The 22,118-nt window shown below is 42.1% G+C and overlaps 1 protein-coding gene across 3 annotated transcripts in view; it reads left to right on the top strand.

Annotated features, from left to right (window-relative positions):
- ADGRB1 (adhesion G protein-coupled receptor B1) overlaps window positions 1-22,118 on the top strand; it is a 281,739-nt gene that overhangs the window by 237,244 nt on the left and 22,377 nt on the right. For 2 of the 3 annotated variants that reach the window (XM_087739512.1, XM_087739670.1), the window contains 4 exons: window positions 4,643-4,728; window positions 10,140-10,238; window positions 18,086-18,257; window positions 19,434-19,529. In XM_087739512.1, the coding sequence (XP_087595638.1) occupies window positions 4,643-4,728; window positions 10,140-10,238; window positions 18,086-18,257; window positions 19,434-19,529 (453 nt within the window). The remainder of the gene's footprint in view (window positions 1-4,642; window positions 4,729-10,139; window positions 10,239-18,085; window positions 18,258-19,433; window positions 19,530-22,118) is intronic. The other variant, XM_087739596.1, reaches the window with a different exon arrangement.

Raw genomic sequence — 22,118 nt, 5'->3', positions numbered from 1 at the left:
ATGTTTTGAATAGCTTTCTCCTTCAGGAATAAAGAGCAAAGTGTTAGAAGCCAGCAACCTGAATGGATTTGATTCTGAAATATAATATGCCTCAGCTCTCAGCCTTCCACCTCTGTCCTCTCTGGAGTCCCCTAGACATCTGATTAATGCTCTACCTTGGTTTTGCCCTATCTGGATGGAAGTGCAGGATGATGGTGGAAAACTCTGACATTTAACTCCTTCAGAAACTGCTGTTACTGGATGCTTTCAGACCAGGCTGTGCCCTCACAGCCAGCATTTATTCCTGGTCTATCCCAGATAGCCAGTGCATGTGAGCAGCTTTCTTGTTTGCAGGTGAAATGGAGATCTTCAAATCAGTGCCCAGGGGGTCCTTTGTGACCCTAAAAATGTCATGTCTGCTTCTAGTTCAAAGAGATGGCATGGTTAAAGTGAACATTCCTAAACTCTGTCCCACCAGCTTATGCATGGTGGGAGTCTTTTCACTGTCCCCTCACCCTTGACTCTAACACAGCACCAAAGCCAGTCTTGGCCAGTTATTACTTGAGTTGAAGGTGTCACTCAAGAGATGACATACCTTTCATCAAGCTTCCCTGCTGTTGAAGCCTCACTGGCCATGAGAAATCTTGACTGTCAGGGTTCAAAGAATTTGAGAACTGCAGGTCCTCTAGGAAATCCCTCCTGCAGCAATTTCAGATGGGTTTAATGCCACATTTGAGCTCCCACATGTAAGTGACAGTCTGCAGTTTCTCTCCAGCCCAGTGTTTTATCCAGTGGAGGAGCTATATGTCCTCTAAGGCTCAAGTGCCCTGGAGAGTCCCACAGGAATGGGGTTGTTGACACTCGCAATTTCTTTTTTGGATCAGGCTTTTGTTTGGTGCAGTGCCTGGGGGGTTAACTGCCCCACAACAGGAGCAGGCTTACAGGAAAATAACGACACAAAAGCTCTTGCTGCCTCTATTCTCACTGCTGTCATTGCACATCAAACCACCTTGGTGCCATCATTTTATCACGATGACAAAGAGACAAGCCAGCAGTTGCCCCTCCTCTATAATAAAGCAAAGCTTCTATCAGTTAGGGTCTTTCTTTAGCGTATGGCTGCAACATATAGTTGAGCCTTCAGACAGCAGTCAGCAAAGAGCGGGGAAAAGCAGATATCCATGCCAGCCAGTCATTAGACCTCTGTAGGCACATGATAGTTGGATTTTCCTCAGTAATGTAGCTGATGGGGGTCAGGGTGATCTTTATAGCCAGGAAAATTGACAGGAGCATTAAGTAGCTTAGTGCTTTCAGATGAACTAGCTCTTTGCCCCAACAATGTTAACAGCCGATAGCTCTGGCTCAGTGGCTTGAATGCTCAATAGACACCAGTGATAAGGAGGGAGGGAGCTTTGGTAGTGCCCGGAGAAGGGGGAGTCAATCTGCTGCCTCAAGCCTTCTTGCTTTTGTTGTGCCAACAACAAGGGAAGTAATCCTTCAGCTTTCCTTAGCATTTTTAAAGTGTGAGAAGAACACATGATCCTGCTTCCATTTGGCATCTCAGTTTTCACTTACCGTGGAAGCTGGAAATGGAGATGTCCCTACAGAGAGGTCAACACCTGCAAATGGTGGTTCATACAGCTGATCTTAGGAAGCGGTGAATCATCTCTGGGGGTGTCTGTCTCTATTCAGTACCTAGAGAGTGAGCCTGCACACCTAGTTTAGACTACCTGACTCATTGCTGGCTAAAGTGAGAAGTGAATGCTGCCCAAGTTGGTATTACTCAATATTCCTTAATACTGAGGAGCTTGGGGAAGGAGAAGGAGAAGAAGCATTGAAAGCCTTTTTATAAATGGGAACCTGGGAAATAGATAAGCTCAAGAAGTTGCCCAAATTCACACTGTGGCTTTTAGCAGAGCCAGAAGTTGAACACAGTTCTTGACAGTGCACTGTCCACAAGACTGGACAGCTGTCTGTTCTCCATGTACTTTGTCCTGATTTCAGGTTGACCACGTCAGCAATGGAGGGACAGTCCACCTGGCTCACCATAAGGACAGTCAGGCTCTTGCAGGGCTGTACAGGGGATATGCAGATATGCTGCTCTCAGGACAGGTTTGCTCCAGAGACAATACAGCTGCTGTTTTGCAGGGGTGCACAGATGAAGGTGGGACTTGACTCTGTGCCTGCGCTCTTTCTCACCCAAAACTCCGATGAGTATGATATATAGATGCCCAAGTGACTTGGCACACCGCTGACTTGGCTACAGCTGGCCTTGTTACCTCTGCCTTAGCCCTGGCCAGGCTAGACTTGTGCTCACTCCTTCCAAACATCTCTGTACTGCAGTTCTCCTATCAACATGATTTTTTCTATTACCTGTAGTAACCATTTTCTTCCACACCCTCCCTTATTATTCTCCACACTGGAAAAAGGCCTTTGTCTTGGAGAATATCTTTATTCAAAATAATATTCTTAAGATGGTTGGCCTGCAGCTTCAGCAATATTTGCAACTTGCAGTCAGTCCACTAACACTGAATGACTGCAAAGATTTGACCTTTAGTCTTAAAAATCCTAGCAACCTGAAATGCAGAGCTGTTGCAAACAGTTTTACTCACCTAGCTCCCATGAAGCAGCCTGGTGATAATTGTGTGCAGGTTGAAGGCAACAGGTTACCACAGGGAGAGGCTCATGGAGTGGTGAAGACAGGACAGGTCAGGACAGAGAGTCATCAGTCATCAGGTACTGGTTATTTCAAGGGCTGAATCTCAGATTTGTGTCTTTGCTTCTGGATAGCATCCCAGAGATAAGGAAGTAAATCTATACTGCATGTTATTAAGAATGGCTGTGTTTAGAAGCATGTCCATGTTATATCCCTCACTTTGTAAAGAAACGGAGCCAGGATCAGAGCAGGATGTTGATCATGATGATCAATGTACTGGATAAAATAACTTTTATTTATCAAAACAGTTGCAGAGCTGCAACTGCAGAGCTGCACTTTGTCATCTCCCCTGCTATATATGAATGAGGATACACACTGTGTTGTGGCCAGCCCCAGGAGTGATCCAGCCTGCCACACTTCAACCCTATCTTTCCTACTGCCTTGCTGCACCTTAAAGAAAAGTCTCTCTTGTACTCACCAGCCTCTAGCACAGTGAAGAAGGATCAGTGAATTGAAAGTACTCTCTCTCTCCAAGCACATAACTAGGGTTTGATTTCCTGCTGATCCTTGGCTGAGCTACTGCGTCTGGCTTGCCAGTGTTTTTTCTCTCAAACAATACCATGGTGAGCTCTAGAAATGGACTCGCAGCTGTGGAAAGTAGTCCACTGACCCAGCAGCTGATACAAAAGAAAATAACTGCTATTTGTGAGGTCTTCCATTTATTCCCAGCTGTGGACTCCACATCAGTGAGCTGGGTCGTGTCCTGCTGAAACCAGTAATCCAAATTTGGAAAGATTGCTCATTCTTGAGGATGATTTGGGCAATTAGATGGAGGCTTGGTGTGAGCAGACTCCTGCCTTCCTTTGGGCTAGGTGTTGTACTAGGTGGCCCTTAGGACCACCTCTCAAGGTTCTGTTAAGTTCACCAAGGCTCTCAGCTAACGTGTAATGTTGCACATCTCTAAATTTGGCCTTAACCATTTCCTTGCAAGCCCCACATGCAAAACAGCATCTAGCACATCGTTCTACCAACACCAGATGTTTCACTGACAGCAAAACCAGGAGAGTGTCACTTTTTTCCACCATCAGTGCTGTGCCTCCATGAAGAGGGTGGTGTTCGTGTGTCACTAATGTGTTTACATTCAGAGGTTGCTGAGGTATGGATGAGGTTTGTAAACCAGATGCAGCTGGCAGCAGTGAATGCAGTCAGAAAGGCACAGTGAAGAGTTTAGGATCACTTTGCAAGACCTCAGCTCTCTACAGCCTGTATTTCACTGTGAATATTTATACCTGATCGATACAGACATCGATGCTCTCACCCTAGCAAAGCAGACTGAAGGACTGCATGCAGTTGTCCTGCCCACTGATATTTTTGGAAATTACTAGAAGGCTAATCTATGTGCTGTGCCATCTGCAGTATCTCCCAAGACATTCCACCGTAGCAGCTGATGTTTCTACTTGCTCCAGTGCCCCTCTACCTCTTATTTTGAGAGCAGCGGTGCTGGTTCATCGAGCAAGAACTATGAGAAGCTGTCTGTGCTGCGCCACCCCATCCTCTTAATGCTGCTGCTTTGGTAGCAAAGACTCCAGAAAGCACTTTTAAAAGTAGCCAGTGTCAACCCACTGCTCCCCCTGTATTGGCCACTTTCTATTTGTATTACCCTGAAAAATAGTTCTTGTGCCTGGAGTTTGCCTTGCTAGACCTCAGGCATGCATCGGGCTTCAAACAGCACTGCAGCAATCTGACCACTTTACAGAGTTGTTCATGGAGACCTCTCTGATCTTCTGCCAGCTGCATTCTGCTCTCCTGAACTCACTGATGCATGGCCAGGGGAGGTGGGACAGGGTGGAGAGGGGACAGAAGGGGTTGTAGCCTGCAGAAGTGTGACTGTGCTACCTGGCTTTGGGAGAAATGGGAAGGACTTAGTTTGCCAAATGTTGGGGTTTTTCCTTCTGTGCTACCAAGTTTGACCTTTGAGAACAAAACTGTGTGTTGTTTCTCTTTTGACAGGTGAACATGGTTATTGGCATTCTGGTTTTTAACAAACTTGTATCCAAAGATGGAATAACAGATAAGAAACTGAAGGAACGGGCAGGGTATGCCTTATCAATACATCTAAGTAAAGAATGAAAAAAAAAAAAAAACAAAACACCCAAGGTTGTGATCAATAACCAGGCAAGGAATGCAAAGAGAGATTGGAGACACAAGCAAAAAGCAAAAGCAGATTTAAACAAAATGAAAGAGAAAAAAAAAAAGGTTGGTTTAATCTCTGCCTTGTCATTCAGTGAAGCAGAGACAAAAGATCCAAGAAGCAGCACTGTGTTACTATGGAGGAAGGTTAGAAGTTCATCTCTTTGTTAAAATGGCTTCAGCCCAAGCTGATGTATCATCCCAAAGATTAAGCAGAGAAAAGTGACTCTTCTCACTAACTCCTAGAGACAGCAGCTGGATCAGAGAGAAACTCATCATTGCTGACTGCAGCACATGGCATGGGCTGTGTAACAGAGAAGCCATGTCTAATGGCTGGCAGGTGGCTGAGGGACAGCAAAGGTATGTGATACTTTTAAGGAAAGGGTCTTTTTGGAGATCTAGCAGTGAACAGATTAGTAGATGGATGGATGTGTAAAGAGGAGGACTGTAAGTAAAGATACCTCTTCTGCAAGAAAAATTTCTGGTGCCACCTGACGTTCTTCATCTTCTCCACAGCCACCACCCCAACCTCCATCCCTGAAGCCTGGGGCTTGTGTTACCTGGTTTTCTTTCTTTGTAGTATAAATTGAAGAGCTGACTCCACAGTTCTTATCACCCTGGTCTCACTAGGGTTTAGCTGGGGCAGCAGCTACCATGTAGGGCTCTCCGTTGGGTTACTTCCAAACTCTGTTGACACTGGCTATTTTGTCATTGGCTCCAGCAGGATGAGACCCTCCCTTCATCTTTTTTTTCTAGAAACAAGTCTGTAGCCTGCTCAGACTTTATCCCTCAGCTATGCCATGCTCCAAGCAAAAGACAGAAACGGCACGCTGACACTCTGAGTCAAATCAAATGCACTGGTCAGCCTGGCTGCTGATGTTAGTACATTATTTTCCACTGCCTTACTTGGCTTGCTGTTGCAGTCCAAGAAACTGTTATCTCCTTACCTGCTGCTAGGAAAGACAGGCTTGTGTGCTCTCACTTGTCCATTGATGGCATTTGACTTACCACTGTGGGTAATGATTGTATTCTTGAAGGAAGAAGTTGTTTCCAAACAGACGAGGAGAGCAAGAGGTGTTCTGGTGCCTCTGCACCATGGCTACAGGCAGAGCCTATAACCTTAGGAGGCTGGTGGAGAAGATACAGGATATATCCTATCTATGAAAGTGGAGGGAGCATGGGTACCTGTCGCCTTGTTTGCTGCACTGCTAAGCTTCACAGAGCGGATAAGCTGCTTTATCCACAGCAGTGCTGCAAAAGCCTTGGGCCCTAAAACTGGGTCTCAGAGAGTAGAGGCAGAAAGTACAGATGTGGTTCAATATTCCGGTCATTGCACTATTGAGTAGTTCTGGTGGAAGTGGTTTTTAATTGAGTGATGGCAGCAAAACTGAGAGTAGAAGCAAGCTCTTATCCAACCAGGGGAGAAACAGAGGAACCTGTTAAGGTTCATGTTTTCTCAGCAGTGTTGACGTGGCCAAGCAGCATGGTCCCTCGGTGCAGCAAAGAGGGGAATCTCAATGCCTGAGCAGTGCCACGGTCATGATAATAAGAGGAGACTTAAGCACGTTTGGATGATCAGAGGTTGCTGCTGGGTTGAACAGGTAAGCAAGGAAGTGACCTTGGTGCGTTGCTTAAAGCAGCTGCTAACCAGCTAGTGCTTTATTCTGGATGATGCCTTGTTTACAAAGAGAGAACTCAAGAAAATACCCTAACTGCAGGCAGAGTCTGTAGCAAGATAATTGCACTTGAAAGTCAGTGCTGATATAAATGTTTTATTGGATTAGCAGAGCAGCGAGTTACTGTCTCTCAGTCTCTCCCTCTCTAATCTAAACTGCATACAGAATGACCTTATTTAATACATAGCAACTGGTTATTGATCACATTCACAATTGTACTTTGAAAACAAAACCTACAAAGCGAAAAAAAACCAACTCATTTTTCTGATGTTCTTTGTTTTTTCTTTCTTTTCTCTTTTTTCCCCCCTCTTTCGTGTCCGTGTGTGTGTGTGCAGCACTTTTAAGCCTTCTCTGTGCTCAATGATTTTGTTCTCCTTTCGAAGTGCACCCGCTGAGAGTGCGGAAGCACTTTTGAGAGCTCTGGTACCCCTTCCCTTTAGCTAGCCGCTTCTGGCCTGGGCTTGGGAACCGTGTTGGAAGGTAGATCTGAAGATAATCAGAATGAGTAATGGCCTTGGAGATGTTTGGATCTGAGGAGATGGTATAAAGAAAAGTTGTGTTTCCTTTAGCAGAGGCAAGAAGTATGGTTCAGTGTTGCAAAAACAAAAACAAAGTGAAAAAAACAAAAAGAGGGAAAAGAAAAAAGGCCTGTTGAACACTAAGAGGAGCCCAGCACACATACTGCAGATCAGTTGGCACAAATAAATCAGTGCTAACAGTTCCCGCGAAATAATACCCGAGACACGATAGGTTTTGCCCTATACTTAGCAGAGGAAATTGCTATGATTACTGTTGTCACATCTGTCAGAAAACGTTGACTTTCTAATGGCAATGACTTTATAGATATATAAAAACCAGGCTGTAGAGAGTTGGGTGTGATTACCTGGAGAGCTGGAGAAATGCTCACAACTGCCCCAGCTCCTGTCTGCACACGGGAGAAAACCGTGCAAGTACCTCCCAGCAGAACGGTCTCTGTTCGCGGTCAGCTGCACCAACAGTGTTTGAGCTCTGTTGACAGGAGTGCTACTAAAAACGAATGTTTTAATGTCAGACGCAGGGGCCTTTAAAATGAATTTTAAATTTATTCAGCCAGCTTTTATTCTAGAAGCATTTGTGTGCTCAAGCAGCCAGGGAAGAAGAATGAGACTATAGGGTATATTCACAAAGGCTAATTTTAGCCTGCTGAGTTTAATCTCCCTAGGCTTCCTCTGTAACTACTGGAGAGAGATGGGAGCCTTGTTTAGTTGTTCCAACTTGCCCCTTAGAGGACCTTTACTTCTTTTATCTCTCCGTTGATTATAGAGAGGACTTGAGAAAGTTTGCCCCAATACCTCGTGTGAAATATTCTCTGCGCGACTGCCCTGGCAGGGTGTAATGGAGCTGGATTGTCAGTGCATAGAGAAGAAAGTAATTGGAAAGATAATAACTACATTAAAATAAGAACAGATTTGGATTGCCCTTCATCTCGGAATGTTTCATGTTAGAAGCAGTGCTCCTGCTCTTTGGGCCGTGTGTGGTGTAAAGCACTGTTCAATAACAGGTAGCAAAGTCCAGGCTCCAGTGAACACACCAGATGAGTCCGTGAGCTGTTTGTGGATATTTAGGAGGCAGAAAAAGCTAAATTAAATGAATGCATTGTTCACTGTGATTATTTCATTAGCTACCTTTTCATACATACAGGCACCAATATAAACCTGCTATTGAAATTCAACATATTAACAACCTCATGCCCCCAACAAGAACAAATTAGAATATAAATGTATCCACATCTGTGCCTACTGCTTACAACTTTCTGCATAAATACAGAAACAGTATAAATACAACAGCAGTTAAAGTTGTGTGTTATAGTGGTCTTTTGGCCAGTTCTTTGTGATTCAGTGTCATTCATGTTTTTTCTGGTATAGTTTTCCATCAAATTCCTCAAATCAATCTACTTTCTTTTTGCTGCCTATCTCTGCCTCTCTCTGTCTCTCTGCTTATCTGTTCTTTGTGGCTTATAGATCTGGGGATAAGCTGTCTTTTTTTAAGGGTCATGCACTTAATGCCTCTCAAGACCCACTTTATCTCTGGTTCAGTCATTGTCCTCACTGGATTTACACCATCCTTCCTGGAAGATATGTATCTATTGACACAGGAGCTAATTTTCTCTGTGTCTGAAGGCTGAAAGTTTCTGTGGGATACCTTAGCCATTGTTCTGGAAGGGAGTAATGGCTTATGTTACTGTAACTAATTAAAAGACCAATCAATAGTCACTTGAAAATGGGCCACTAGGACCACTGATAATGCTGTGTTGGTGTTCATGGGGATGTTCTTTTTGCAATGAGACTGAACACAAAGCTGTAAAAGTTAAGAAACGATCTGTCAAGTTCCCTAATCTCTCTCCCAGGCAGGGCAGGGCTTTGGTACCTGCAAACATCACCCCTCACCAGCTGCACTGCCATCACCCACGAATGATGGGTGATGGACCTACTGTCCTTTGGCAGTGATGTTCATGCCTTCACTGATATCAGGCACTACATGTAGGTCTGTAGGATGTTTTGAAGACTCATGCCCATTTTCTAAGCCAGATCTGATGTGGATGTCTATCTGTGCAAATCGGAGAGTGCGCACAAACTAGTAAATTCTGGGAAGAAACAGGGCCAATGCCAAGCTAACGTGGCTTATGGGCTTCTGAGTAAGAGCCGGCTTGTCAACTAGGTGGGTTCACACACATTAGCCTCTAAAAATCATGAGGACATGCGCTTTAGCAGATTCCTGCAGCCCCTTATACCAGCAGCCCACAATGGCCTGGTTCTGTGGTTGATCCCATCCAGAAAAACTGGGAGCAACTGATGTGAATAAGTCTCAGGGTTCATCCCAAAGATGTTTTCAGCTCCAAAACAAGATCTGAGAGAAGTGTCTCAATAGTCAGCCAGTCCAGCTCCCTTCACGGCAGGTTGATGGTCTTATAAAACACCCAAGCTCATGCTTAACTTCCAGGACATAAACAGTCCCATTTGCATGTCCTTCATGACAGATTAAGCAACCAAAGAGTGGCCTATCTCCTGGTATTGTCAGCTGCCATGTGGGTATCCCCACCAAGGTGAGGATTAGCACACAAGGGCCAGCGGAGAAACTATATGACTTATCCCTTGCATTGCTTTAGGAAAGAAGATAAGCAGACACAGTCCCCACAGCCCTACTTCTTGCCTTCTACTGTACAACCCTGACACCTTTTTTGTTTTGGAGCAAAAAGGCCAGGAGGGAAAAGATCAATTTCTCAAAAACAAACCAAAAGAAGGAGGTGGAGACTGGGAGAGCAGTACTGGTTTCTCTTCCATGGGTGCCAGAGAGAGACACCCTGAATCTGGCAAAACATTCACCAACACAGTTCCACCCTCTCCAGCGGCACCAACACATCTCTGAATTGTATATTTTTCCCATTTCCCGCATCTGGAGTGGTACAGATGAGAGAGTTTTATTCCTGCCTGTCTTTCATTTCTTTTTTCAAACTGGGTATGGTTGGTTGGTTCCCTTTCTTCTGTCTTCCTTTCTTTTGTTCTTTCTTTCTTTCTTTCGGCTTCTCTTTCCCTTTCCTTTCTACGTTTGTGTTCATAAGCAAAGTGTTTTGTTTTGTTTCAGTCTTTTGGTTTTAATTGCAGTCAGATGGCAGTGCCCCTTTACGGCATGACGCTCAAATGTTCCAAGTGTGGAGTAGTTTCTTCTGCTGAAGTTTCGGCCACAGCCACCAGTAACGCCATGTTAGTTCCTCTAATTTCAACTTCTTTTCTTTCTTTCTTTCCACTTTCTTTTTTTTTAAATTTATTTTTTTCCCTCTTTCATTTCCCTGCACTCGCCAGCCCTTGTTTGTTTTCTCTCCCCATGTCCTTGCCCACCTCCCCACATCCCCAACTCTCCCTGACCTCATTCTGTGGGCCATGAGTAGTGTAGGGCTCCTGCAACATCCCTGGAGCAAAAGCTGATGGGCTGGATCCTGAAAAGCACTTTATGACATGCCTAGATTTAAGCATGTGAGCAGCCCATGGAAGACAAAGGGACTCTTCATTTGTTGGAAGCTGGGTATATGTTTAATGCCCCCATTTAATTTAGTTCTTGGAGTTGCAGACTTAAAGATAGGGTTCCCATTAATTTTGATGGTAGACGGGGGCCTCAAACTCCAGCTTTGTCAAACACTTAAGCATGTGCTTGAGTTTTTTACTCCAGAGGCTGCAGAGCATTGAGTATGATTTAAATGAGTTGGTGAATCACTTCTAAGTGTTTTTTCCCTTATAGAAGGCTAGAGTTAAGTTTAATACCTCGTAGGGCTGCAGTTCTGATTTGATAAGTGTTGACTGCCTCTTTTGGACCCCTAAAAGCACTTGGAATTAGTTCTCAAAATATTTAAGCGTTTCATAGCTCTGAGTTACAAAAGTCAAATGTTGTTAAATCTCTTCTTAGATGCTGCCGAAGTCAGTAAAAAAAAAATTATGAAAATGCCAGAGCTTTGTTCTGCTGGAGAAATTGTTGCTATTTATATAGTTGGCTTTTTTCCCAAAGGTTAAGGTAGGAGGGAGAGAGATGAGGGAAGGTTTGTCTTTCTTCCTTCCTTCTCTTTTTGAAATTGTATTATCTACATCATTTCCAAGTGATGCTATATTTTGGGTTTACTATCTGAAGTAATAGATGTAAAATATGTGAAAGAAAGTGTCTCAGATCTAGAGATTTGCAATTTGAAAACTTGTACCTTTAATTAATCTAAACAGAAATAGGCAGCTAAGTGCCAAATCTCAAAATGTAGAAATACAAAACAAAATCAAAACACAAGGTTTTCTCCTTTTTTCTGAAAACTGAGCCATTTATATAAAATCCAGAAAAAGTTCAGGGAAAAATGTACATTTCTGAAAAACAACCAATTATCATTAGAAAAAGAGAACACACAATCACCTCTATTAAGAGCCAGCAGTTTCTATGAGATGCAAAAGCTAAACAAAATCTCATTTATTTTTCACTGCTGAAGGAGTTTACTTACCTTTTGCAACAGTGCCCAGCTGAGATGGTGAGATGGCATTGGTCCAAACACGCATACCACAAGTCTGGAATTAGCAGGTCACTGCATTTCACTTTCCTGCGACTGCAGAAGCTTTACTATTAATAAATTAGACTGTTAAATAGGAGAGGCTTTCAGTTCATAGCAAATTCATTTAAAAAGTAAAACAATCTCAAATCCTTCTCCCATATTGTCTGACATTGGTCTGTCATAAATCATATATTCTGATTCATCTTCAAATCAGAAAAAAAAGGGATATGAAATCCAGATCTCCTACTTATCCTGCTTTTCTAATTTAAATGGTTTGATAGAAATTGGAGGGCTTTTGTAACAAGATATGTCTTTTGTTTCCCAGCAGATAGAATACCTTAGAGGATAAAATCCAGTACTAGTTTTGTTGTTTGTCCTGAAGTGTTCTGTGCTCTTGTCCTTGCAAAGGGACCACTGAGTAATATATGGATTAGTTCCCTCAGCCCTCATCTACCCTTGTCATCCACTTCATTCTGCAGCTGAACTGTTTCTGTTTTTCTTCCTCGAAGTCTATTGTAAATGAGGTTGTCAATAAGGCAAAGCCCTGATTATGCTTCATGCCACTGCCACCATTCTGCTGGCCTTCATCCCAGACCTTGGACCAGCTTTGCCATTCAGTTTTGAAGTCTTGTAATGTAAATCAGATGCCATGAGGATTCCTGGCTCCTCTCTGACCTGGAATTAGCCATAGTTGTTTGGTAGAGAGCACATCAAGGTTGTTCCTGCCTTGTTCCTGCTGGGGTTGCTCGTGTCATCTCCAGCTTACCTCCCATAGGTTTCAGAGGCTTGTTTCTGGGATAGTATAGCATGAAAGGATAGATCCTTTTGTCCATTTTTCTTGGCTTTTGGAAGTCATAGAAGTTTTGAGTGACTCTTTGTGGTAATATCTGTGTCTAAGAGAGAAGGGGTCAGGGAAGGGGATGTGTAACTGAGGGAAAACATAGTAAACCACTAATGGGAGAGCAGGTAGTAAACATGACGGAAGTGAAAAAATATCCACTGGAAATTGTACAATTTCCTGACTTGGGAAATGATAAAAAGAAGAGCTTTGGATGTCTATGACCTGTTAAGGGTTAGCTAGACTTGACAGGTGTGGGTTAAAAAAACCCTTCCCTTTAGGTTGTTCTGGAGAAGATGCTGGGCATATTTTGCCTTTGGAAGACCTCTGTTCCCACATTTCCTTCCTTTTATTGCTGCCTGTAGGGTAGCCTCAGCCTGTGAAATACTGCCTTATAATTAATTTGTCTTTGCTACCTGTGAAAAATTTTTATCTGAGACGGAAAAAATATCTCAGGGGCATGCCATTTCTTTGTACTTGCTGTGAATGAGGACATCCACTGCAGATACCAGGGACTGCTATTGGATGGATGGATGGATGGATGGATGGATGGATGGATGGATGGATGGAATTCCTGCCAGGCAGTGCACTGCAAATATGGACTCTCAGGTTCTGACCATAGGGAAAAGACTGGCCCAAGACTAAGGCCTGGCACAGTGTATTCTTCTCACAGGCAAGCCACCCAAAAGTCAATGTCAGGGAGTCCTCATGACCCTTCTTATGCATCATCCCTCTTATGTCATCAGAAGCTCATGTGTCAAATCTCCCATCCAAGGGATTTGCTCTTTTTCTTGGCTCAAAGTCATTTCAGGAAGTCTTAGATGTCAAATTTTCTGCCCGTATTGTAATTCCAGGACTAATGTGAATCAATATTTCCATGCGTGGCTGGTTTTATGAAGGAGACTGTTCCTCAGGAGAGTGTTGTTCTCATAGTTCAAGGAATTTGAAATTGTATCCTTACCTGGGGATAATATTTGGGCCCTGCGGCTCCTTGCTTGGACTGTCAAAGAACAACTTCCCTTATTAGGGGTGAATAATCAAGCAGTCTGCCTATAGCTACTTCATTACCTGCCTGTCTCATTTAGAGGCATTTGGTTTCCTGTTCCCCTAGTTGTACAGTTCAGATTGCAGCAACTGAGAGAAGAATAATCTTTTAGTGAAAATAGAAATACTATCCTGTGTTTCTGTGTTGCCTGTGCATGGGAAGAGCATGCACAGTGCCCGCTCTTTTCTGGTTACAGATTTCCTATTTTGGTTATATGGGCATTGAGTTAAAGGAATTTTCTCTGAAACTGTCTCTGAAATTGGGGCAACACTCCTGCTTTTAGGAGGAATACAAGTTAGAGCAGGAATAAAGCATGAGAGAATGAATAAAGTAAATCATCGTACTGTGGTTTTCCTGTAGCAGAACTGCTGGGATGCAGGAATAGCTCGCTCATCAGAATAGTGGAGCAGCATGTGCCACTCTGTGCAGCATGGAAGGAGCCATCTTATGTGTTAAGTCCACCTACCGTCTCCCTTTTCAGAGCTCCTCTCCAGTAGCTGCTTTCTGAATTATAAAGTTATTTTTCCTTTTACTGCTTCTTTAGCTTATGGTACTGTCTGCCCTGTCAGTGTTGCGTAATGAGAAGAAATGATCACTAACTCTTTATAATGGCCCTTTACATCTTTGTTGGCATGTACTATGTGTCCCACCGAACTTGCCTTTTGTCAGGGTTCAGGCCTCTTAATCTGTCTTCATGTAGATCTTTGTTTCCAAAAACATTTTTTTGCTCTTTCCATTGCTATCCTTTAAGTGCCATCGGTTTATCCTGCTTCTTTTGCAAAGATAAAGACTCTCAAGGCTGCCAGCTAGCTAAAGAACAAAACCACAGCTAATTTTTGACATTTTGACCAAAGGCCATCGTCTGCTTGTTGCCAGAGCTGGGTCTGCTATGTGCTTTCATAAGGCTAAGTCTTTGCCATGCTAGATAAGCTGTGGACAATATTATTGTGTGGCCATGTTGTCACATGCCATTGTAATGATATTTGGTTGCACTGTGCTGTGGCATTGCCATATCCCAAAGTAACGCCCTTCCTCTGCAATGCAGCAGTAGCGTGGTGTGGTGGGGAGGAACAACGTGACACTACAACTGCACTGCTGAGTAACATTGTCATGTCATGGTCATCACCCAATAAACCAGCATCATGCTTCCACAATGCAGTGTACTGATTTTCCCTTGATATTGCTGTCACTCCTCACGAGTGCTGTCATGTATGGGACAAATAAGAGGATCTGCCAGCTAACTCCTTTGTCTCAGGCAATAAAAATCCTGGATTCATTGATCATAGATAATCCATAATGAAGACTCATTAGGTAATCACAATGTCATTATATAACAAATCATCATTTCATTTCACATCACATGGCACCATAACATGAAGTTTCTTAGGTCCTGTAAGTTATTCTGGAACCTTCTAAGGATGTACAGTACCTCCTGAAAAAGGTACAGATGGAAAGGTGGCAGAAGTACGAGTTCTGCTACGAATTCAGCTCACAGCAAGTAGAACTAAGGGCAATGTCACAGGAAACCCACTTATCTTCCCCTGAGTTTTCTTCTGAAATTTCAGTCTTGATATTTTTTTTTCTAAATAGAACTTTTTTTGAATTTAGTATTTAAAAAACTAAGCAGATCTCTGAAAGTGAAATTAGAGTAAGTTACATTCCTATGACCTGTTGCCATCTGCTGCCTGAGACTAAAGATTATGCATTAAGTGTCAAGCAACGTTTCCATAACATTTGTAAGGGATTAATATTGTTGAGAAGACATCTGCAAGATGTATCACAAAGAGAGCAGAAAGGCCGTACTCTTAGCTGGTGTAAGTCAGCACCACTCAGTTGGGAAAATCCTCATTTACTCCAGCTGAATATGTGGCGTATTACTGTTTTCATCATCTGAGTTCGAAGGGTAAATGATGTTTTTATCATCTGACTGGAAGGGCAGAGATTTAAGTGGTGATTTAAGGTTGCTTATGTTGGGAGCAATAGTGAAGTCCATCAGGATGTTTCGACTCGGAAGAAAGTTGAATAGTTTGTCCATAAGGAGACACACAGAACAAGGGGCTGGGAAGGACTCACTGAGTCCAGCATGAAGACAGCAGGAGCTCTGAAGGGAGCCCACTGTAGTTATGAATCATTGCATCTGTGCTCTGGATAGCAAATAGACTCAAGCAGGACCTTGTTAAAGCAGGGTGCCTGCATATTTTTTTAAGCAGGTTTTGAAGCCAGAGGATTGAAATATAAGCATTTGCTAAAGAGAAACATAATTTACCTCCTCAACAGCATCCCTTACAACCCCAAATCCACATCTAAATCTTGAATCCAGATCCAAATCATTGTCAATCTGATGTTGCAGTTCTTTTCAAGAATGGAAAACCCATCCAAATTTAGAAGGCTGGTTCAGACCTGTAATTACAGGTCAGGTCCATTCTCAGATGTGGTTGACAGGTTTCTTGTTTGCATGTTGGTGGTAGTAATTTACACGTATGTGTGTATTGAGAGTTTGCTGGGAGACCAGATAATTCCAGGAAGCAGAGTTGTCTGGTGCAGACCTTTTCTGGCAACCTCTATTGACTTTGCTGGTTTCTAGCAATCACAATTGCAAGTTGCTACTGGAATGACTTCATCTACCAAGCCATGCAATCAGGCATGTTGTGTTTGCTGATACTTGCATGGAAGACACATCTAGAGTGGCATGTTATAGAGCAAGCCTTATCTTTCCATTTGGCTTTTCTGTCTCTCTGATTTTTGCGCTGCACTTACTGCTTAGCCAGTTTTATTAATGCACCACTGCAAATGATAGCAAAGAGAGATTTCAGTATAATGAGGCGGATTTCAGAGGGCTGAGGGAGAAATGGAATAAAAACTTCTGTTTAGGTGTTGTTTGGTTGAGGGCTGTCTGGCTGCTGCGCGTTTTTTTTTTTTTTTTTTAAATAATACTTTGAAATTATAGTTCATATTGGACAGTAAAGAACATTCATTTTGTCATCCTGTATAAAATTACAAGGTATCAGATTATGTCATGGTCCTTACCTTACATGGAGGTCTCATAATGCTTGTTTTAATTGAAAAAAAAGTATATTCCATTTACCTGCTCCCTTAGGTAAATTACATTGCTTAGTAATACCACTAAGGAACACATCTGAATCTGGACAGGTTGTAGAAATATTTGCAATCAGAGTATCATTATGACTATAAAAATAACCTGTCACTTCAGTATGTGGTCATTACAGCAGAACTGATGTAACAATCCTTGAAAAACTCTTAACTGAAGCCAGGGCATTACATCCTGATGTCCATACCTGTGTCCAAGCTCCAGCTTTGTTCAGGTAAAACTCTCACTGAGGTCTGTGAGAGCGGTACCTGGATAATCAGCAAGTAAACATTATTAAAAACTTGATCACATATCAGAAAATGGTAAGCAAGTCCCATGTAAGTACTGTAAAAAGTGTCATGATATCTGTCCTGTAATTTATTGTGTTGCCTGTATTTGTTTGTTAATATATAGGTTGAGGTTTTGTACGCAGAAAAATCTTGAAGCTCAACTTGTTATTCAGCCTGTGCCTAGGTCTACTCTTATTTGTTAGATAAAAGCCCACAGAGAAATTCTTCTGGTACTCTTGGTGCACCAGTGCTGCCAAATATATAGGATGACTGACAGCTTAAAATCTCCCTAGTAAGCCGTTAAAATTGCTTGGGACCCTTTTTGGTCAGAGAGCTGAATGACTAAATAGTCCATGGGAACAGAGCTGCTTTCCCATTTTTAGAGCCATCATTCAGAGATAAAGTGGAGGTTCACGGGGCAGTACTTGCATTACAGAAAACTGTTTTGTCCAGTTTTCTGTCTTGTGAGTTAAGAAGTGGCTTGAATCTTAAGTTATTTTAACCCAGAATGTCCACCCAAGAATAAACTTATTTACAATAATTGCTAAATATAGAAACAACTGTAATTTTTTTCAAAGCATTCAGGTGGGGAGATCACACAAGAAAGCAGAAAAATTTCTGTTCACAGAAAAATTGGGTCAGGTATCAGTTCTCCCGGTGTTCATTGATGTAGTGTTGTAGGGGCCATCAGCTGTAGAGTAAGGGAGTAACAACAAAATATCTGTCTCCACATCAGCTCTAGGCTTGTCCGTTTTAGTCACTTGAAACCGTGACACATGTCCCCAGTGTTGGTGTCTTCCATGTGCTGTGGAAGTCCAAATGTCTGTAACCCAAGTACCGACAGCCATCGTGACAAACCAGTCTCTGCTGCAACTGTTCCCTTTCCCTTTGGCAACCTACAGTGATTGTATTTTGTCTCCCCTCCTTGGGAAATGCCATCGTTGTGGACTAGTGACATAGAGTGGGAAGGGCGTGAAAGGGGGAGTGAGGTATCTGCATCCTTCCTCCCCACCTCAAGTTTTATGCATGACTGCACCATTGAAAAGTAGTCCCTCTCGTAGAAATGTGTGTCACCTGTGTTGGTAGCGTGAGTGTGCAAAGCATCTTCCTGCTTCCCTGTGACAGGGGCTCAGAAGACGTCTAGCACAAGTATACGTTTGCTGAAGAAGTCTTCTGAAGCCCCATGGGATCAGGAGGCTGAATTAGCAACCCACGTGGAAGCAGGTGAGGCTGAAGTGGATCTGAATTCTCTTTTCCTCTCCCTTGACAGGGCATCCCTTTGGAGCTCCTGTGTTGTCCTACCTCTCCTGGCTCTCACCTGGATGTCTGCAGTTCTGGCAATCACAGATCGGCGGTCAGCACTCTTCCAGATCCTTTTTGCTGTCTTTGACTCGTTGGAGGGCTTTGTCATCGTTATGGTCCATTGCATCCTAAGGCGGGAGGTGAGACGAATGAGTCGTTCTCTTTTATATAACCAACATAGTTCCCATAGAAAACATCTGAAAAATGTCCAGTCAGCCTGGTAACTTCTCTGATCCAATTAACTTTTGCCTTTGTGTAGACAGTGACCACAAAAATGACCATGACAATATTGGTTCAGAGGGAAGGAGGGGTGAATCAATGGTTGTCATGCTGAATGTACTGCAGAGTGGAATTTGGGGGACAGTCTAGATTAGCTAACATGTCAGGTTTTGCTTGTTTAACACCAAAATTAATATTTCCAGAATGTTTACACCCCACCTCCAAAAATGGAATATTAAGAAAAACAATTTGTTTGTTTGATTTCAAGAGGGACAACTTGCACCGAGATTTACAGAATGATTGTATGTTGGCATTGGTGCCTAGATATTCAAGCTAGAAAGTAAAGCTAGCAATAATCAAGCAAGGAAATTGAGTAAATTCTCTCCAGCCTCCCTGTGGAGATTTAAAATGGTAAATTATATCAGGGAAGAAAAGGATGAATCTTTTACGTTTCTTTTATTCTTTTCATCCTACTGAGAGGATAGACTATTAATAACAGAGATAGGAAAGGGGTTTTTTTTCAATATTCATTTTATCTTCTTACAGCTCCTTTAAATTAAGTAAAACAGATTAATTTCTTATGTCAGGCCAATGAAATCAATGGAATTACACCACTGGCTTGGCTGAGACTCCTTCAACTAATTGAACTATGAATATGGGCCTGCATTTAACTCCCATTGCAGTCACTGGCATTTTTTTCCATTGATTTCAGTGAGTTTTGGATATATATTACAGCCAATATAGGATCATAATCAGACATTGTAGACCCCAATATAATGATTTATGTAATAGCATCCATTGTAAATGTATCGCAAGCTGCAAAATAGAAGACATTTTTATTCTTGACTATATAAATCAAGCAACTCGAAGTGACGCAACACAGTGACCCAGGATACCTGTAAAACCTTTGAGTTGCTCTGTTAGTATGTGAGATATGTAACATATAAACCATTTGAAGTGAATACCTGAATGCTAATAAAGTAGGATCCATGTTCTTTTGATCTACCAAGGACTTTTTTTTTTTTCTTCAGCAGAACTTAGTATGGTTTGGTATTCTTGTCTGACTCTGACTTTTGCAAATCTATTTTTTCCTGCAGGTCCAGGATGCTGTGAAGTGCCGAGTAGTAGATCGTCAGGAAGAGGGCAATGGAGACTCAGGGGGCTCATTTCAGAATGGACATGCTCAGCTAATGGTAGGGAAAACTACCACCTAGTCTATTATTAAGGGACCTATGGGCATTTTTAACTCATAACTGATAAACAAAGGGCTCTGTCCATCATAGATTTTGCAATCATCATTCTTTTTTCCTTTAAACGTGTGCTTGAGCAAACGTAGCACTTGGCATAGGCTCTTTCACACAAATCCAGTTTCTTTTCACTGTAATATTAAGGGCTCAAACTTACACACCAGGTTTTGCAGACAACTTGGTGAGATCCTTTCTTTCCCAGAAAATACAAAGCCAAAATATACCTCCCAGGTCTTCCAGACCTTTTCATCCCCATCACGCTAGCTGGAGCTAGGAGGCAGTAGTTTAATACTGTTTTAATCACTGTGTGTTGGGTCATTATTACAAATATGCTGTCTCAAAGGGATTTGTTTCTCTCAAAAGCACACGTTTACATTGCTTCACTAGGAATATAATTTAAACATTGTAAACCTTGGTCCTGTTCTGTAAGTCCTTTACAAACAGTCTAGATAGAAGAATAGGCTGTGGGGAATCATCTTGCATCTGCTTCAGTATTATGATGTAGAGGATATAAGAGGCATTTGATTTCTCAGGTTGGGGTAAGGACATCGGAATAATCACAACATGTGAACAAGTTCCAAAAAAATCTAGTCAATATTAGACCTATATCATAACCCAATGGTGTTTTTTTCCAGTCACTCCTGTGCTAAGCTAAGTAGCTTGTGCTTGGATACAAGATCTTATTTCAAACAGCACAATCTTTAAATCAAGACATCAAGGAATATACAATTCCACTACACCTCATAGGTGTTTGTTAAAAACAGGTGCCTCGTTTCTAATTTAAATGCGTAGTCTTCTCATTTTCAGACTTAGGTTCTTGCTATGCCTATTTATGTGTAATTAGAAAGCCCCTTGCGTGCCTAGTACTTTTGCTCCTTCAATAATGGACACCATAATCATATCCAGTCTCAATCTTCCTTTCAATAAGTTAACACACCGAGCTTTTTTATTCTTCCTCTGTAAGGCATTTCCCTTCCAATTATTTATGTAACCCTTTTCCACATGCCCTTCAGACTCTCTCCATCTTTCAAAAATGTGGATGCTATACTTGTTATTCTATTGTCACCATCCCAAGCACTATATTCTGAAGTTTCAGATTTTTGCCTTTCTGTATAACTCCCTGCTTTCATTCATTGTCAACCACCTTGCAAAATTCTGTGTCAGCTACAAGTTTTTAGCAACGACATTGCATTTACTTCTGCACTGTTGATGGATGTGCTGAGAAGTAGAGCGCTTACAATCAGTTTCTTCACATTCAAGCACAAAAAGCTCCGGAATCCAGACGTGAATGATGGCTCCTCACTGATATTTTTAGAGGGGTGCAATGTTATTTTATAGTGACTGAGTTGTACTATAACCAAAGAAATCTAAGGCTTTGCAGGATGGCATTTTCACTGTTACCTTTTCCAGTAATCTCCAAATGAGTGAAAAGAAGCTTAGCTGACTAAAACCGTTTTCCACAAAATCTTGTTGACTGGTATTAAACTGTCTTTTATTTATTTATCAGTAAAACTAGTACAGGCTGTTCAGTTAAATTTTTCTGGAACTCCTGTAAGGAAAATGAGATTTTATTTTTCTGTGTCACCCCACTTGCCCATTTAAATGTTAGCTCAGTCTTATTTCTCTTCTATTCTTTTCAGATTTATTTGATATCCCAAATAATTTACTAAGAAATTAGCATCAGGAAGGTTGAGATAGTTCCTCAACCAGCTCTTCAAAAACTCTTGGATCTCAACCTGCTAATATTAAAGTGTTTATCCCAGGGGGATGGGTATTTTTCTTCACACTCGTCTTACTATTAAACTGGAATGCATTTAATCACATTAATACAATTATATTAAGTTTCTTCTTTCCGAAATGATACTAGAAATAATCAGTGAACTCTTCTACCTTTTGCTGGTTTGTAGCCTTTCCATTACTCCATGAAAACTCATGGCCCACTGTGACTCAGTGTACCCAGTTCTTTGAAATGTTATCTGCTAAAAGCTTTTGAAAAAGGATTAACTCATACCGAGAGAAGAAAGGAGTTTCATTTGGCTGTACAGACTGCTTGAAAAAGTAATTCAGCCGTTGTGCCTGCAGGGACCATTGATTTTATATGTTAAGAGTTTCAGAAGCAGAGACTTGTTTCCACTTCACGTGACTTAGTGATAGACCACAAGAAAGCTCAGTGGATATGGAGTGTTCTCAGCAGCATCCCCAGATCTTTTAAATGAGTGGAGGAGAATCCACTTAGACCAAGTGTAGGGAGATATATCCAAGGCAGGTCAGGCCAGGAACCTGTCCCCTGTTTTTTAGAAATGTGCATAAACATGTTTCAGAGAGATATTTCAATCTGGCAGCCCAGGAATTAGTGTACGGATGAGCAGATTAATCCAGCTGAAAAGCAATGTTACAGCTTTATCACTGCCTGAGCTTCAAGAGCCACAGCTGGAAAAAAGTGGTCTGTTTGCCATGCTTCAAAGCCCAAGCAAAATGTCTCTCCTCCACTCTTTGGCAATGGTTGTGTCTGCCTCACTAATTAAAGTGAGTTTT

The sequence above is a fragment of the Nipponia nippon genome, unplaced genomic scaffold (genome assembly GCF_047370975.1).
Source record: "Nipponia nippon isolate SJK-2023a ecotype South Korea unplaced genomic scaffold, ASM4737097v1 scaffold_1, whole genome shotgun sequence".
Lineage (NCBI taxonomy): Eukaryota > Metazoa > Chordata > Aves > Pelecaniformes > Threskiornithidae > Nipponia > Nipponia nippon.
Note: the sequence above shows the minus strand (reverse complement) of the source record. Positions and strands in the feature narration are given on the sequence as shown.